Source organism: Aulonocara stuartgranti, assembly GCF_965226115.1.
Source record: "Aulonocara stuartgranti genome assembly, chromosome: 8".
Classification (NCBI taxonomy): Eukaryota; Metazoa; Chordata; class Actinopteri; order Cichliformes; family Cichlidae; genus Aulonocara; species Aulonocara stuartgranti.
The window spans coordinates 24,016,165-24,034,452 of NC_138959.1; the positions used below are offsets into that span (position 1 = coordinate 24,016,165).

At 38.9% G+C, this 18,288-nt stretch overlaps 1 protein-coding gene across 2 annotated transcripts in view; it reads right to left on the reverse strand.

Annotated features, from left to right (window-relative positions):
- The window catches only part of slc39a11 (solute carrier family 39, member 11), a 174,995-nt gene that overhangs the window by 127,082 nt on the left and 29,625 nt on the right, over positions 1-18,288 (reverse strand). For both annotated transcript variants that reach the window (XM_082543682.1, XM_082543681.1), the window contains exon 4: positions 3,697-3,855. In XM_082543682.1, the coding sequence (XP_082399808.1) occupies positions 3,697-3,855 (159 nt within the window). The remainder of the gene's footprint in view (positions 1-3,696; positions 3,856-18,288) is intronic.

The following is an 18,288-nucleotide window of genomic DNA, read 5'->3' on the forward strand; positions in this document are numbered from 1 at the left end:
TAAGTCTTACAGCAGGAAATTGGACCAGATTATGAAAGTGTTCTTGGGAGAACACCAGGATGTATTTCATGTTGTTTCCAAGCGCATAAAAGAGTTGTCTAGTTGATAGCTATCTACAGTTTACAATGTACTCTGTGTGTTATGGTGTGTTGAGAATACAATAGATTAAAAAGTCTTTACAGCTCTGAACTCTTTTCACAAACATGTCCCTGCTGAAGCTCTGAGAAATGTTTTTGTTTGCCCATTGCTGTACTTGCTATCTCCTGCCCTATTACTAAGACTACCAGTGGAGTACAGGTATTAAACTGCTGCATGGGTGGCTTACGGAAAGGAAGGTCAGCAGCCCAATTAGCCCCTGCTGAAATGCGAAGAGGTGAAGTGATGGAGTGAAAGACAGGCAGTAAATTATAACATTAGGTGTTTCTTTTTTCTCTCTTCTCCCAAGCAGTAGATTGCTTTTTGTCCTGGTCTTACAGAAATGATTTTTTTTCCTCCAGGAGGAGAAACATTTATCTCATTTGATTTAGGATGGGAGCATTCACCACCGTTAAATGATCCTAAAATAAAAGGAGTTGCAGTAGCAGTAATGGGACAATGTGTCAGTCTGCACACAGCAGGTGAGGAGAACAGGAAGTCCAGTCATATCTGCCATTTAACTGCTCAATTTTCAAAGTAAAAACCCTTTTTATACTACCCTGTTATACTACTGTCCTGTCGTGACCATTTGCATTTTTTCTTTTTTTTGCACAAACAAGAAAATTAGAAAAACTGTTCTCTAATGTCCCTCATTTATTCTGCAGGCTGTATCTGAAAGATGGCTGACAATTGGCCACAATCCTCTCGTGAAGCCTGAGTGGTTTTGCATAAACTGGAGGGTGGATCTCCCTTTGAAAACGAAGAATAGTATTGGCCTTTCATTCACAAGGTATGCTATCTCTTAAGAACAAAAACCCATCAGGAAAACATACTGATGCCATAGATCAAGGGAGCTTTGGGTTGTTTTGCAGTAGACGTTTATACAATCCACCGTTTGACAGAATGAAGGTTTGAAGCCTTTTAAGGTGCTTCCACAGTGGCTTCCATTTTCCAACCCAGAGGCTATGTCTATCATTTATATACAGCCTATTACTCTTCCCTGATTTCTTAGTATTGAGACGGTCCCTAACTTCATTACCTTTCCCTCACATCAAGTTGCCAGGTTTTAATATCGGATTATGAGGTTCAAATATGCCACGCAACAACAGTCAAGCTTTATCCTGCACAATGACACAACTCTGCTGATAACTGAATGAAGGTTATGAAATCTGAACTTAACTGATGGTCTTAATATCAAACCCTAAAAATACAACCCTTGTGTGTTTTCTACATTTTCAAATGTGCATCGTAGATTTGATCAAAGACGCACAACCAAATCTTTGCTTTTCATCACCCTCGCTTTCACTGTTCGTCATCCTCACAGGGATATGTGTGTAACGCTGTGTTTATGCGAGTGCGTGTCATCTTATATGAGTGTGCATGACAGCGACGTTATGCACTCCTTCATATGTAATTCAAGTGATTGCTTCTGTCCTGGTGTGACTGCAGGAGCTTAAGGCAACAGCTGTTCTCTGCTGCTCTGACTGTTGTGGCCGCATCCCACATCTCCCCACTCCACTACTGTCACTCCACATTCCTGTGCTGGCGCATGTCTGAAGGCTCAGACCTGTTTTTTGTATCATTTGAGATTGCAAAAATCTGCATTAACAAGACATGGGCGTTTTTGGAAAGGGTTAAAGGATCGTTAATAAAAGTCCAGCTGTACAGATCAGCTTTGTTGTAATTTGTAGAGGTTTGCAGATCTCTGTCAATGTTTTACACATATTCATATTCTCTCTGTTTCTTTTAAAGAAAGATGAGAAACAGGCTGAGTTGACAAAGTAATAAATGACAAACCAGCTACAGAATTAAGCTTTCCATCATTATAAATCTGTTGGACTGAAGTTATTTACCTTTTCCTGTCCTAAACGTCGCACTCGTGTGAATCTAACTTATTCTGTGAATCTATTCTTCTTGGGACGAAGACTAAAAGAAGACTAAAGCATAAAGACAATAGCCAAGTGGATCAAGTCTGTTTCCAAATGTCTTGCTGACACTCATTCAAGCTGCAATCTGGGCAGTTATTAGGCTGGGTCAACACCTTTGCCATGTTTCTCGAGTTGTTCTCCAGCAGTTTTAAGCATGATGGGATCTGCCGCGGGTGGGGCCACTGCCATCTGGGGGAGTCGATCCAACGCGGGATAGTGCTTGCCAATGTTTAGGTGGGCTGTACATGTCAAAGCGATAATCACTTGAATGCCAGAACCCGAAGCTGTCAAGCAGAACACTGGCTTTTAACGAGATGATCAATATCATTCACTTCACAGGTCAGTGGTTTAATGTTGTGGCTGATTGGTGTGCATCTCTTCTTTATCTACCTCCTCTATCTATGCTCAGTGCACTCCCAGTATTGAAAGCTCCAAAAAATCCAATTCCTTTAATGACAACTTGACGCTAGCTCCAAAAATGATTTAAGCTCCCATTTTAAAATCACCCATTTCTATATTTACCCATTTAGAGTTTTATTAAGCCTAAAAGTGAGCTAAAAAGTTAGCTTAAAGTTTGTTTTGACTGAGGTGTCAGTCATTTATATACCATTGAAAGAAGTAGAAAAAAAGAGAAAAAATAAGCTTATAATTTGATTGTCTATGGAAAAAAGCATGCAAATAACATAGTCTGAAAGAAACTGTAATAGATGTCAGGGTAATGTCTCCATTAATGGAACCAGTTCCATGATATTGCTTTGATTTGTTTTTCATGGTTACGTTACCCAAGCTCTTTTCTTGGGTCTATCAGGCTTACAGGTGTGCTGGCCTTTGGCAAAAAAAAGTGTATCAATATGCAAACAGTGAAGTATTTCAAAAGCCATCATCTACAAAAGTTCCCAAGCAGGCAACAAAGAACTTTATATTGATTAATCCTCCGAGATGCATTCTACTAGCTTTGGCCCAAACTCATTTTCTCTGTCATGTTTTCTATTCTTCAACCAGCAGTTGCTCTCAGCAGCAATTATGCTATTATCTAAACCACACAAAAGACCAGTGCAGGCAAAGTGGAACAAAACACAATCTTGGTCCATTTAACAAGTATGTGTTGCCTCAGGTAACATTAGGCATTTCTGCAGACCTCTCAAAGGAATATGGGTGGAAAATCTGTGCCAAGATTCAACTTTTTCGTGAGTAGAAAGCTCTGTTCTCTGCTATTGTATCATAGAATATCTGTATGCATGTACTAAATTTCAATACTTTAATTATAAGAAAACTGCCATGCTACTCTATGCCCCTTGTAGAAATTTCATCTGTATTAACCTCACTGACCTAGTCCTCAAGGTTTCAAATTCAGATATGCCCTATCTAGGTTAAGTGGGTGTTTCTGTTTATTTCTGCATGGAACTCAATTCTTCACATTCACACCACAGTATGTCCTCCATTTCTTCTTCTTTCCCTCATGAATTATCAATAGCTTGCTCCCGTGCGTGGTGATAAGTCTTTGAAAAGTGACCGTGAATACATATAAGCAGACATTAAGAATTGATCAGCACCTGCTACATTCACATCACCACAAGATTATTTTTTGTGCTCTCCAGGAAACATAGAATACTGTATGTGTCAGAGTTCCTACCAGGAAGGGCATGGCAAGGTCAGCGAAGTAAACAAACGCGGCCCCCAGTGTAAATCCTACAGCCACAGGCACGAAAGCAAATGAGCCGTACTTCCCAGAATCCTCCGCCATGTCGATGGCTGGGGCCAGCAGTGACCAATAGGAAGCAGCCAGCATTACCTGAAATACACAGAAAAAGAGGGCAAAGAGGAAATTTAAAAAAAGAAGAAGAATATGAAGCTTGGATTTTTGTGTACTTTTGGTTTCAGTCCAAAAATGCTGTCAGGTTAGAGGGAAAAGGATGGAGGATGCCCTATAGTGCTGTAAAGTCATGAGTCACCCCTCAATTCTTTATATTTTGTTAGGAAAATGGAAATGATGAAATGATAAACATATCCATCCATCCATCCATTCGCTTCCGCTTATCCTTTTCAGGGTCGCGGGGGCGCTGGAGCCTATCCCAGCTGTCATAGGGCGAAAGGCGGGGTACACCCTGGACAGGTCGCCAGTCTGTCACAGGGCCAACACACAGGAACAGACAACCATTCGCACTCACATTCATTCGCACATTCACACCTAGTGGCAATTTGGATTATCCAATTAACCTATCCCCACAAGCTGCATGTCTTTGGACATGATAAACATATACTACGTGGAAATCCATGGAAATAAATTATATAGGGCAATTCAATCCTTCAACACAGCCTGAACACTCCGAGGCAAGTTTTCTTGTCATTTCCTGAAGTAGTCTTCAGGAATAGTTCTCCAGGCTTCTTGAAGGACTTTCAAAGCTCTGTTGGATGCTGACTGTCTTTGGTCCCGTTCTCTGTCAAGATGATCCTACACTGCTTCACTAATGTTGAGGTCTGGACTTTTTTCTTAAGGTTTTTCACAGGAGTCAAACGTTATTGTAAGCTTTTTTTTTTTAGTGGTCTTAAGCGATAGTTCTTCAGGTGTTCAGAAGTGCTTTCAAAGTTCTTTGGATTTTGGCTGCTTTTTCACTCATTTTCAGTCCAGTCCTTGCAACAGTAAATCCTTGCACTCAACTCAAGGGATGAACTAGTGTTGTGTATATTTGTAACTGACGATTTAGCAAATAACCAACTGTTAAATTGTTACAATATGTTAAACATAGGATGACAGGCAAAAAAAACTACTTATCAAAAGCTCTGCATATTTAAGCAACAAATGTCCAAAAGGAAACGCAGTTGATCCATCTACTGTTCATTGAAGCCTTATCAGAAATGCTGTGAGTGGAAGGGTGACTTCCAAGAAGCATTCTTAAGAAAGAGAAATGGGGAGAAAAGACTGAGGTATGCCAAACATGATGACTGGGGTGAAAAATCGGTGGCAACAGGTGTTATGGAGTGATGACTCTAAATTTGACATTTTTGGTTCAAATCATTGTCAATATGTAATGGGTACAACAGTGAGTGTCTACAGCTATCTGTAAAACACAGTGAAGTTCTATCAGAGTTTGGAGCTGCATTTCAGACAGTGTTAAAATTGATCGGCATATCAACACAGAAGAGTACTCTCAGATTTTCATCACTCATACAACGCCAATACACCAACTGATAAAACCATACCTAGATAACATTTTTTTTAGAAAAACACACATAATGGAACACTTTCAGTCATAGAGCGATGCGCCCAGAGCCACAACCTCAGCATTATTGAAGCAGTGTAAGATCATCTTGACAGAGAATGGCAAAAAAGGCAGCCAACATCCTTCAAGAAGTCTGGAGAGCTATTCCTGAATACTGCATAAAGAAATTAAAAGAAAGCTTGCCCAAGACAGTTCAGGCTATGCTAAATAAAGATGATGATGCCAAATATTGACTTTCAACTCACCAGAATTGTACAAATGCTCGTTTCCCACAACCTGTATCATGTTTGTATGTTTTTAATAAATCAATGCACCAATTTTCCATTTTAAAGAAATAATGGATGACAGGACTTTTGCACAGTACTGTAAAGCTGTCCGTGTAAGCCAATCAAGACATAAATTTAAACTTGTCAGATAGAAAGTTATAAAACAAAACTATCAATCAAAATTTTTCCATTAAAAATCTTCAATCCCAAGAGCTGTTTTATAAAATCCAAAACAGTGTGACCTATAGAAGCTATCATTTATTAATATCAGATTTATCTTATGGAGATTTTTTAGTTGGTTTCATTTTATTGCTTCTTTTCTGTCGCAGCATGGCAGATGAAACTCTGTTGGCAGCGACACTGATCTTTTCAAATTCTTTCAGGTCACCTGAATTGCCTATTTGAAGCATTTCTCTGATCATTCATAACATCAAGACACAACACTCCAGTCTGAAGATCTTCAGTAACAAATGGTGCATAATAATTAACAGTGAACATCAATGTTAACAGCACTTAAAACTGCAATTGAATTCTTTTGAAGTTCCCCAAGTTTTATTGGTGCATGTGTGGATATGTGTGCTGCCATTGTCACTGTGTGTAATTGTCCAGTATTCAGTACCTTAGTCTGTTTGTATAAGCTGTCAAAGTCCAGACAGAGAGAGCAGCACACAGCAGTGCAGCTTTTCAAGCTTAATGTGTGTGTACACAACACATATTCAGCTTCTATTGTGCATCACTGAAAAGTTGCCGAAGCACTTTTTTTTGTCTTGGAGACCCCTGTTGAAGTTATGTAGAGGTGCTTATCAAGCATAACAATGCCAAAGTTGACTAGAATCCTGGGAGATAAAAGGTTTTGTCTTATTTGTGTTGAACTATCCGAGCTTTGCAGCAATCAAGTGACTGAAAGTGACAAATGATCATCATTTCTTACTCATCAAAAAGATCCCATTCTATTTTCCATCTACACTATAACCTGTCTGACACACTCAAACACGTTATTTTATCCATTTGTCTAAATGTGATTTCTTGCCACTTTCAGATTGGCAGTCAAAAACTACCTGCACTTACTTTTAAAGCTTTCATGACAGAAATGCCATTTATTCTGAGTGCAGCAGCTTTCAAACTGAATACCCAGTCAGCAGCACCATGGAGAGGGAACAAAGTTATGAGGATATAAAAAGAAAGCTCAATTTAAAAGAATATAAATTGCATTTCTTTGTGCCCATGACAGTAAAAAATTATGTCTACGGTTTAAAAAGAAGCCAGAAAGAAACCTAGTGAGAAATTGAACCAAACTAAAAATCCAGTTGAACAATATGGCATTTAATGAAATTAAAGTTATTTCAGTGGTAATACAGTACAATACACTCATTACAAAAACAGCCAAAGAAACCCTTAAAAAAGAAGAAGAGCAGATCTACAGCATTCATTAATGCAATCAGGCCTTCTTTACATGATCTAACTGATCATTTCCAAACTCACACCATGTTTTTAGCCATGTTGGATCCTGATGATGTTTATCAAAGACCTCCATACTAATCCCAGCCCTAAGGGAAGGGTTAGAATCAGGATTTAACACCAGTGATGACTTGGACCTCAAAATGTTAAAAGGCAGCAACATTTCAGCAACTTTTTATTGTAATGTTAGAATTTTCTTTTAGTTACCCTATAAAATGCAAATGATTGGCTGACTTCTTGGTTGAAGAAGAATGACCAATTTGATACACTCACATGTATGACTGAAGTTTTTTCCTCTTCTTCTAACTGGAAAAACTTAATGAGAAGAAGGGTTTTGCCAGTGAAACTGATTACAGGGGCCACGGCACTGAACTTAATGGGGGCACTGGTTTTAAATGTGTATGATTATACCAGCAGCAGCCTGATTGCTGATTACAAAAGAAGCTCCCTTTCTCTGCTGTTCCACTTCAATTGCTTTCCAATTATAACTGGTAGTTTTAAGCAATCTGGTTGCTAAGCAAAAGCAACTGGTTCTAGTGATAACTCAAAAAGTAGGACCTTTTCGTTTGCTCCTCTGTTAACTTGGAAACTTCTTAGAGGCTTGGCTCATTTTGACAATTTGACCTCACGCCTAGTTGCACCAGCAGCATAAGCCATAATCACACCAGACATTTTTCTTTTTTCATCTTCAACACTAGGTTTCATCACATTCAATTTCCATTCCCTGAGTAAAAAGAATGCAATTTTGCAATCTGGAGAACATTATATAGTTTTGTGCCAATTAAATTAAGCCCAGTGAGCTATCTAAATATTACAGCAGCAATCCAAAGTCAAAGTGCAATGAGTAGAAACGCTTTTGCTGCACACAGATATCAAGCCTCAGGTGCACAATCTTTGCATTTGTTATGTGAATGAGAATTCAAGCACGGTCAACCAATTACATTTCAAACTCTGTTCACCACTATTTATCTTACATCCACTGAAGCCTAACAAATAGTCCAATATTAGCTGTTTCGAAATGTATTAGTATCTGCATTTATAATGGGCGAAAAATTAAAATGTAAAAAGTAAAGAAAACATGGAAGAACTCTTCAACCATGTTGATGTTGTGTAGTTTGTCCACCAGAAGGCCCCCTACAAATTTCCAGAACATGTGTTTGAAACACACAAAAACACAACTAGCTGATCTGAGTTAGACAGCGTAAGTAAAAACTAAGTACTCATAACAAACGTTAGGGGACTATCTTTATATATAAGTTCTGAAAGAAAGAACTATCAGCTGATATCAGCATCAGTCTTAAAAATCCTATTGTGATTGGGCTCTAACAACCACTATATAATATATTAAATAGGTGGAAGTGACTTGAGAATAGTTTTGACAAAATGAAGAAAAAGGCAAGAAATCAAACTACGGACATGTACAATCAACCTATTTACAAACTTGTGCATAAGATGACTGGTGTTATAAAGAGAATTACTAACTATTATAAATTATTTCCACACTTAAAGTACAAACTACAGTTAGCTACACCTTAGTGGCAAAGAACTTGAATTAAAAACACACACATATATTTATAAATTCACATTTATCCATTTAACTTGCATTCATTTATTTTTTCACATTTAGACTATTTGTCATATCCTTACATTCTTTTGAGTGATGAGCTAAGTGGATAATAGTTATAGCTTATAGCTATTTTTAGCACAGAGACATGAAAGTTTTTACTCTGTTGATACCGAGTTTTATTTCAAGCTACATTTATAAATTCTACTTCTCAAACAAATAGTACTGATTAATGAAAGGGGTAAAATAATTAACAAAGAATATAATCAATGTAATCATTAACTGAGTTTGCTGTAATGTATCTAACTGATGCTCTAAAAACATGAATTTTCTTTGATTGTCATACTAAAAATCACTTCACGAGCTTCTCAACATAGCCACTTAAAAAGAACACACTGATTGTGAAATCGTGCATAATGGTGTTCATACTATTGTTCATGCAACTTTCATATTCAGTTGCTAAAAAAATGATTCAATACTGCTTTTAGTTTACAAAGTTTAGTTACAAAGATCATTGTTCCTTCTTTTGTTTACAGCAGAAGGTTATGGGATCCGTTGTTATTATGCTATTTATGTGTAGAGTGCACTACAGCAACTCTAGCCTAAAGGCCAATGGTATCACAAGTACTTCATTAAGTACTAAGATCTCAGTGGTTTGGGGTTTAATGTCAGGATCATTACTTTTCAGCATCACATAGTCCAAATCATGCAGGAGCTTATCGATTACTAACTACTTTTAGATGGGGTGAAGTTTTTTATCTACTGCCATCCTGCTGTATGATGTCTTTAACTGTTTAGGTGATTTCTTCAATCAATAAGTCTGACAGCAATCAGGCCTGGCTGTCAGTAGTGAAACTGATTTTTTTTTAACTGTACTTAGTTAATTCATGAGCTAATAAAGACAGACAATAATTTTTCACAAGTTCAGATAGCATTTTAAATCATCATTTAAAAATGGCTTTTTGTATCTACTCGAGTTATCTGTCTCTAATATTAAAATCTATTTGATGATCTGAAAGTGTGACAAATATGCCAGAAAGGGACAAAGTAAATTGTGTACACAAGGTAAAACAAGATTTGTACAATTCTAACACACTGGAAAAATATTTTTCAACATTTTTTTAAGTAGTCTTAAGGAATAGCTCTCCAGGCTTACTGAAGGTCGTTTCAAACCTCTTCTTGGGGTGTTAGCAGCCTTTGAATGTCTACTCAGTCAAGATGATCCCACTCTGCTTAAATAATGTTGAGGTTCATGCTCTGAGGTGACCAATCAATGGCTGATAATGTTCTATGCCATGTTTGCATGCAATGTTTTATGCCAAAAATGCTCTTGTGCATTTTTGCATACCTCAGCCTTCTTTCCTGGTTTGGGTCCCTTCTTAACAGCTACTCTTCCATTGATGCTGCTTTCACATATATATATCTACTAGTTTTTAGGCCTGGCACTTCTTCTTTGGACCTCCACTTATCGAGTTCCTCAATTTTGTTCAAATGACACACTGAACACCATGCTGGGATATGATAAGTTTTTGGCTAATAGCACTTCTTGGAATCATCTTGTTGGAGCAAAAACAATGTGTTATGCTTGTCAAACTGTTTTATCTTTGATAAATGGAGACAAACTGTGTTTTTTCTTTGCTAAGTTTCCAGTTCTGTGTAACACTGGTTCATCCTTGAGTTTGGTGCCTTTTTATGACTCATGACTCATAGGTCAGAGTTAAGTGGCTTAATAAACAAACAAAAAGAAACAATCCTCTGAAAATGGCAGCCAATGTACAAAGAAAAAGGACCTTAAGAAAGCCTGGAGAACTATTGCTCAAGACCACTTTGTTCAAGGGAGAATTGTGAAAAGACTACAACGCTCTGGCCGTAGCTCAGGAGGTAGAGCAAGTTATAAGTTCTCTACTAATCGGAAGGTTGGCTGTAAAAAAGTGCATGTATGAATGAGCCTGAATGGGTAAGTTGTACACAGAGCTTCAAATCCTCAGACAGCGTGGAAAAGTGCTATGTAAGAACCAGTCCATTTACTATTACTTAAAAATCAAGATGATGTTATTTTTACTTTCTCTTGGTTTCCCTTTTTACCTTGTTTTAAAGAAACTGAGTGAACTGTATGTTAAGCCCACTTTCAACTTCACTCCCTCAGGCCTTAATAATGTTACACAACACATCTATGTAACACACAGCAATCACTTTCCAGAAGTATTTGGACTGACATTCATGGTCTCCAGAGAATGTTTCATAATGGTTTTGGTGACTCGTAGTCTGCTTGTTCTGGACCCTAATGTCTTTATCTCCAGGTGCAATTTTGACAATATGTCAAAAAAGCATATCAAATGTTTAAACTGATAAAATGTACCATTTAAAGAAAAAGATCATTTTGAATTTGATGACAGCAACACATCTAAAAAAAAGTGTAGCATCCGCCTTTCTTTTAACAACAGTCTAGAAATCTCTGGGAACTGCGGAGACCAGTTGCTGGACTTTCAGGAGAACAATGTTTCCTATTCTTGTCTGATAGGATTCAGCTACTCAACAGGCCTCAGTTCTCCTTGTTATGTTTTTCATTTTTTGATCTTTGTTTGGTAAATGGACTGATTCTTATATAGGTATTTTATATTCTGCTTAACCACTCAAATTTCTTTATACAACATGCCTCACACAAATTCATGCAAACACTTTTTTCTACGCATAAGTACTTTCTATCTAATATCCACATACATTCACACTGCGAGGAGGTCAGAATCTTGCCCAAACTCTTTTAATTAGCAGTGGTATGGTGTTTGACCCTGTCTTGTTGAAATATGCAAGGTCTTCCCTGAAAAGGATGTCTGGATGGCAGCTTATGTTGCTATAACACTTATACATACCTTTCATTATTGTTGGTGACTTTCCAGATGTGTAAGCTGCCAAATCTATAAGCAGTAATGCCCTCCCATACCATAACAGATGGAGACTTTTGAACTGAGCATGGAACCATTAAGAAATAACAGCAGTGCAAATGATTGTAAATCCAGTAAAATGATCAATGTAGCCATTCTTCCATGCATAGAAGCAACGAAGCACAATGTCCAGGCATCCATGAAAAAGAGAATTTAAAAAGCTTTGATCTTAGGTTAATGTTTATCCTGAAGTCTTAGTTGTCATAAGAGTGAATCTTTTTTAAAGTGTTAAAATATTTACAGTCTGGAATACAATTAGTATACAGGCTGTAGTGTAAGATATAGCCTACTAATTTCTGTCTATATTTATATTGCAGGTTGAACTTTAATATACACTGAATGGAAGAAAAAATAGGTGGAAAGAATAAATGCTTTACACAGCACCAGAATGAATGTTGATTTGCCCGAATCTTGAAGGGCTATAATACCTTGCAAAAGAGAGCATTAATAACTTTTTCTTCCATTTAACCAATGACAAACAAAAAAGGAGACAACACAAAGTAGCTTAATCTGTGCTCTCATCATTAAGGTCTATTTTATAGACACAATAGGGGCTTGACTCTCTTTATAATATGTGGATGCACCATAATCAATTCTGCAATCAGTGATTACAGTTTACCCTGCTGAGATGGGCTGAGTCATGTTCGCAGTGAACATAAATTTTAGAAAGTAACAATGAATATCAGAATGATTTGGGATACAATGTCCTGACAAGTACTGTGAGAGTTGCTCTGTAGCATGGACTGAAAAAATGTAACGTTATTGGTAAGTCTATCTAAGCCTCTAGTCACACATACCTAGAGACCACTTGGTTAATATGACAACCACCTGCCACTTGGAAAAAAAGAAAAAGAAAAGAGGTGTATTCCCCTACACATTTTTGGTGACTGGTTACTTGAGGTTGATGCTGATAGCTCAGTTTGCTTGGGAAAAATGTGTATTCCTTGACTGGTTGGCCAGTGTTTTCTCGAGGTTGCTAGCAGTCGCACTGTATACACTGTATACCTCTGGAAAGAGCTATATCCTGCTCAGAAAACTTCCATGCAGTTGCTTTGGTTACTAGCAGATTTCAAAAGTCGACCATAGTCTGCATGGAAAATTTATGGAATAATCTCCAAGCAGTAGTGACACTGAAAAGTGCAATGGAAACTGGAAATGGAGCTCATTCACATCATCAAAGTAAGTACTTTCCACTTGTCATCCCACAATCTGGCAAAACATAAATCCAGTGACGTATTCTTCTGAATCCCAGTTTCTAAAATAAAAAAATTGTTTTGGCCAGTAAGGTTTAGAGGCTCATTTAACCAAAGCCAGTGGCAAACAGATCTGATTATTATCATGGAGACAGGCATAAAACACATAAGATGAGCATTGACTGGCACTGTTAAGTACTTGGCATCTGAGACCCTCCATTTAGATTAAATTGTGCATGTTTTCATCTTACTGTCTATACCCCTTTACCATCTACAGCCCTGTAGCTTTACGGATAAGGATTATAGTAAATTGAGCCTCAAGGGTGTTCTCCTTAGATTTTCCTCTCATTATGTGTATGTTCCTAATGTCATCATTCCATTCTAATAGCCTGTACTCCCTTTCAAGGCAAAATCCACCCATCCCACATCCATCCTGCTTTCGTCTATCCAACAGCTATTAATGTTCAAAGCCATCCACTTTGTCCCACTTCATTTTCTCTCTTCAAATCATAATAGACCTTGTTCCTTGGTACCCACACCTAACTGTTGATTTGCCATCATCTCTCACCTTATCCTCCTCATTCTGTTTGTTTGGTATGTTTTGAAAAAAAGAATCTGGGCAGATGCAATAACCACTGCAGTGTAATTTAGGCTTAATCATATGAAACTACCACAAACAAATGAGAGGATATTAATGGGGCAATTTCACTCTACTATTTCATAGTATAGCTTGAGAGGCATTCAATGGGTCCCCTTTTTCCTGTTTTCATGGAGTAGCAGGAAAGCTGTTATAAAACGTTCTAAACATGAAACATTTAAATGTTGCATTGAAATCCAGGTCAGTGAGGAATAAAATAAGAAGATGAAAGAGAAGATAACAGCACTGACAGGCACTGAGCCACGCTTGCTGTTTTTTGAGGCTATACTTTGACGCAGCCTAGTTTTCACAGCAGTCCATCTGATATTTAAAAGGATATGTAAATGTTTGACATGTTTGTAGGGCTAGATGAAAAAGTCAAGGGATCACCAAAGTCAAAAGGATTTTTCCTCTAGGAATCAACTCCTGTGCCAAATTTATCAGAAACTGTCAAACCCTTTTGGAGACATTAAAAGCAAAACGAAAACGTCAGGGAAGTCAGTAGAAATTATCAGAGACATTTCACTCCGCTCTCTGGAACAAACTGATTGACCAAGTGATTGGCCAGCATTAGCCTTCCTTTTAAGCCTCACCATGCGCATGGCTAAAAAACACTTCCATGCATATTCTGCAGAAGTCAATCCCAATGTCACCATATAATCAATTCACTCTGAGTGCTTTCTACAGACAATCAGTGCTGTATTGATTAGTTTAAAAGGTTCGTCTGCAATCAAATGAGTTGCACTATGGAGAAATGGTGATCCCATTTTTGAAAAAATAAGCTGTATCAATCTGACAGATGAAAGAGAATTCAAAGTCTTACTTGATTTAGTATAATGCCTTTAACAGGTCTGCATTTATAGAAATTAATGTGTGTGCATGCGCGTCCCTTGAGATCAGCATCCAGTTGCTCCACTGATCAAATGAGCATTTAACCTTGCTCCCCTTCCTACTGTGGTGCTTTGTTTTATGAACACATGGGAATGGTTGGTGATATTAAAGTCCTGTTTGTGGCACATTAGTATATGTGAGGGGTAAACTCCTCAAGATGGGTGGTGACCATGGTGGCCATTTAGAAGTCGGCCATCTTGGATACAACTTTTGTTTTTTTCAATAGGAAGAGGGCCATGTGACACATCAAACTTATTGGTAATGTCACAAGAAAACAATGGTGTGCTTGGTTTCAACGTAACTTTATTCTTTCATGAGTTATTTACAAGTTACTCTTTGTTCACAGCCATTGACATGTCGAAGAGGTTAACACATGAGGAGCGGATCGAAATTGTGTTGATATCTGGTGAACGCAGTAACCGGGTCATTGCAGCAGATTTCAATGCAAGTTGTATCCAAGATGGCCGACTGCTAAATGGCCACCATGGTCACCACCCATCTTGAGGAGTTTGCCCCCTCACATATACTAATGTGCCACAAACAGGACTTTAATATCACCAACCATTCCCATGTTATTACAGTTGTTAAGTCTAATTGTTGAATGTTGCCATTGTGTTTCTTAAATTTGTACAGTCTTAGTTTAAGCAGTAGGATCAAAGCCATTCCTTTGATTATGACCACCTCTCCAGCCACTCTGTGCTGGGGGAGGTTTTATTGTAGATACATCCTATCTGAAAGATCTGTTTCTTTTGATGTAAGCTTCCTGGGTTTATGACCCTTTGGTCAGCAGGAGGTCTCACACACACATTCTCACATAACACACACACACACACACACACACACAGTGTATACATTTACATACAGTGCCTTGTCTTTGTAACCAAAGGGGGGTTGCAAGGGGAGGTGCTTTGTAAACTATTGTTTGAAGTTTGTCAATAAAAGGCAGCGAGAGGAGGCCACCATTTTGGGGTTCTTTGTCGTGCTGGACACAGACGAGGCCTCCCTTGTGCAAGTAATGGATCGATCGACTGTCTTGTTTTCTTCATGATGAATAAGTCTCTAGAATTAGCGGGGTTTGTGGAAACACAGACCCAACATTTATTTGGTCCTTCGGAGCCGGAGCCTAACACATTGCATCCACCGAGGAGAGGGAGAGGACGCCACCGCAACGTCTGGGATGATTGACGTAAAGCCCTGGTGTTTTTGGCTTGCCACCAGGCCGGGAAGTTTGCGCCTGACCTCCCCTCGGGATGGATGACGATTGACGGGATCCAGAGACTCTTCCCATGAACGTAAACAAACAGTGAGTACAGAAGGCCTTAGAGAGCGTCTCTATAACCGCGTGAATGAATGTGGGATCCTAGAAACGCGTCACCGTGATTCTGCGTGAAACGTTTGAGTCCCGGGGAGCGCTGGTCACGAGAGCGCACGTGGACCCAAAACAATAGAGAGCGGCTACGGGCTGTGCGTTAAACGTGAGTCCGGGAGCGCGCTAGCCGCGTGAGAGAGACGCAGGCTTCTCCGCCGTTTGGGGCGTAGAGAGTTCTCCGCCATTTGGGGCGTGGAGAGAACCTAGGTTCAGAGTCCGGAATCTCCGCCATTTGGGGCGTTGGAGAGTGTCCGAAGGTTGAATTCTCCGCCATATGGGGCGTTTGAGAGTTTTCAACAGAGAGCGCTAGCTGTGCGTGCAGACGCAAGCGATAGGCCTATGTTGTGTGTGTGCGGGCCAGACGTGGTCTGCGTGAGTGTGGCTGATTGTTGTCTTGTAATGGAGAATAAAATGTGTAAGTCTGCCTTAGAAGGAGATGTAAAATTTATGCAGAAAGTTTTACCAGGCAGCACGCAGTATGTAGGTTGTTGGTATAAGAAATGTGGATTTGAAGGGACATTAGTGGAAGTTCAGTGTAAAATGCTGGTAGAAAGAATATCTGTAAGTGTAGCAGGTAAAACAGGTAAAGCGAAGCAGAGGAAGGAATTGCAGTTAGCAGTTGCTAAGTTGTGGCTGGAGCAGGCTCAGAAGAGGAGAGAAGCACAGAATGTTAAAAGAGCAATATTGCAAGAAGTAGTTGTGAAACCTGAGGATGAAACTACAGCTCAATCCACTGCAACTACTCTAGAACAACACCGTAGAAAAGCATTAGGAAGAGCAAGAATGTTAGCAGAAAGTAGAGTCAGAGAAGAGCGTGAGAGAGCAGAAGTGGAGGAGAGATTAAAGGCATATTAGGAGCAGCATTGAGTCCAAGACAGACTAGGCAAGAGAGGAGACAGAAAAGATGAAGAAAGTTTTTCTCCTGATCAATTCCGCGAGTGTGAGAGTGTCTGACGTCATGGTGTGTGTGAAAGGTATCCAGCTGGGGCAGACGTGATTCTGCAGGTCACCTGCCCAGTGGACAAAAAGAAATAAAATAGTTGTGTGGATGAATGATGGCACGAAGAGTGTTTGGTGTTTCTCAGTCTGAAACAGCTGTAATGCTATTTTCTGTTTTGGAGAAAAGTACAGTTAAAGAAAAAAAACAGAGAGAGATGTGTGTTGTTTTAAGCAGTGATGAGAATAATGGAAGTGTGGTGAGAGATGAACACAAAAACATACTGAAAATGCATTAACTATACTAACCCCACATGCATATACACATACAATGATACTCATGAGACCAGACAGCATCTTAAGCATGAGATTCTGTTTGTCATCTTGTCCAAGTCACTAGTAAGATGAAAGTGATACATAGACTAGTGGACTGAATATTATAGGAGGACAGATGGTTGCATCATAGAGGAGGAAACAGAATGCTGATGAGAGGTCTTAAATGAGTGAGTTGAGTGAGCTGATTGTGAGTTTCTGGTGTGTGAAGAAGTTTTACCATGGCACACATTTAGTTACATGAGAACTAAAACTGATTATGTGCTAAGACAACAGGGTTATGCTGTATGTTGTGTGTATGGCTGATTGGATGAATGTTTGAGATTAAACTGGCTGTTTGATTTGTCTTTTATTACTAAAGTTGAACCTGCCAATTGGGTTGTTACGATTTATCCCCCTGGCATGAAGAACACGTGTCATGATTTAAACAAGGCCTATCTTTCCTTTATTTTCTTTGATTTCTTTTATTTTCTTTCTTTTATTTTGTTACTTTCATGGTGCACTGAAAGTTTTGTTTGATGATCTCTGTTTGAGCAGATCTGCACGATTAGAATCGAAGCGTCGTCAAGAAAACTGTTGCAAAGTGAGCTTCTCCAAAATTAAAATGGGCTCTTATTTGGGACAATCAGGAAACAAATTCCTGTCCAAAAGGATTCAACGAGGAAATCCAGTCTAAATTATTTTTCTTTTTGAAATGACGTTGTTTTGCTGAGCGTGGAAACGAATGCGACGATAATTTCCACAATTAGCAAAAGAAGGAATCACTGAGTGAATGAGTAAGAATTTTAAAATAAATGGGGAACTGACTGACTGACAAAAGCTGACAAGACTGACTGACTTAACACCATTGTGTGAAGTTAACCCCCACCTGACAAAGGTGTGGATGTATCTCTGTGTGTGTCTCTGTTGCAGGAGCAGGAGACCACAGGAGGAAACTTGGGTCACATGACTATGTGAACTCTGAAAATTTAACCTTTTAGTTTATATTTTTCTGTGTCTGTGAATTTACCATGTGTGTGTTATTCATAGGCTTGTGTTGCTCACAGAGATAACTGTGACAAAGTATGCACACACCTGCGCAGCGCTAATATTTGCATTTTCTTTTCTTACAGCATGCCAGTTCTTCATGTGAATTGATGATGCGATTTATACCAGGACAACTGGTTGATGTTCTTTCCCACTACAGGATTTCTGGGTTTATATGTGAATGACATTCTTTCCACGGCTAGGGTTAGCTAACTTTATGGTGTTTTTATGGCACCTCTGGAACCTGTTGACCTGTGTCTGACCTCCGTCTGACCACAGTCAATGGGTATTGCTAATGTTTGTTTCTCTGAGAATGCTGTGGAGGATTCGGCAGAAGCGGACAAGTGACATGAGTAAAACGAATAAGAGATTACGATATTTATGGAATA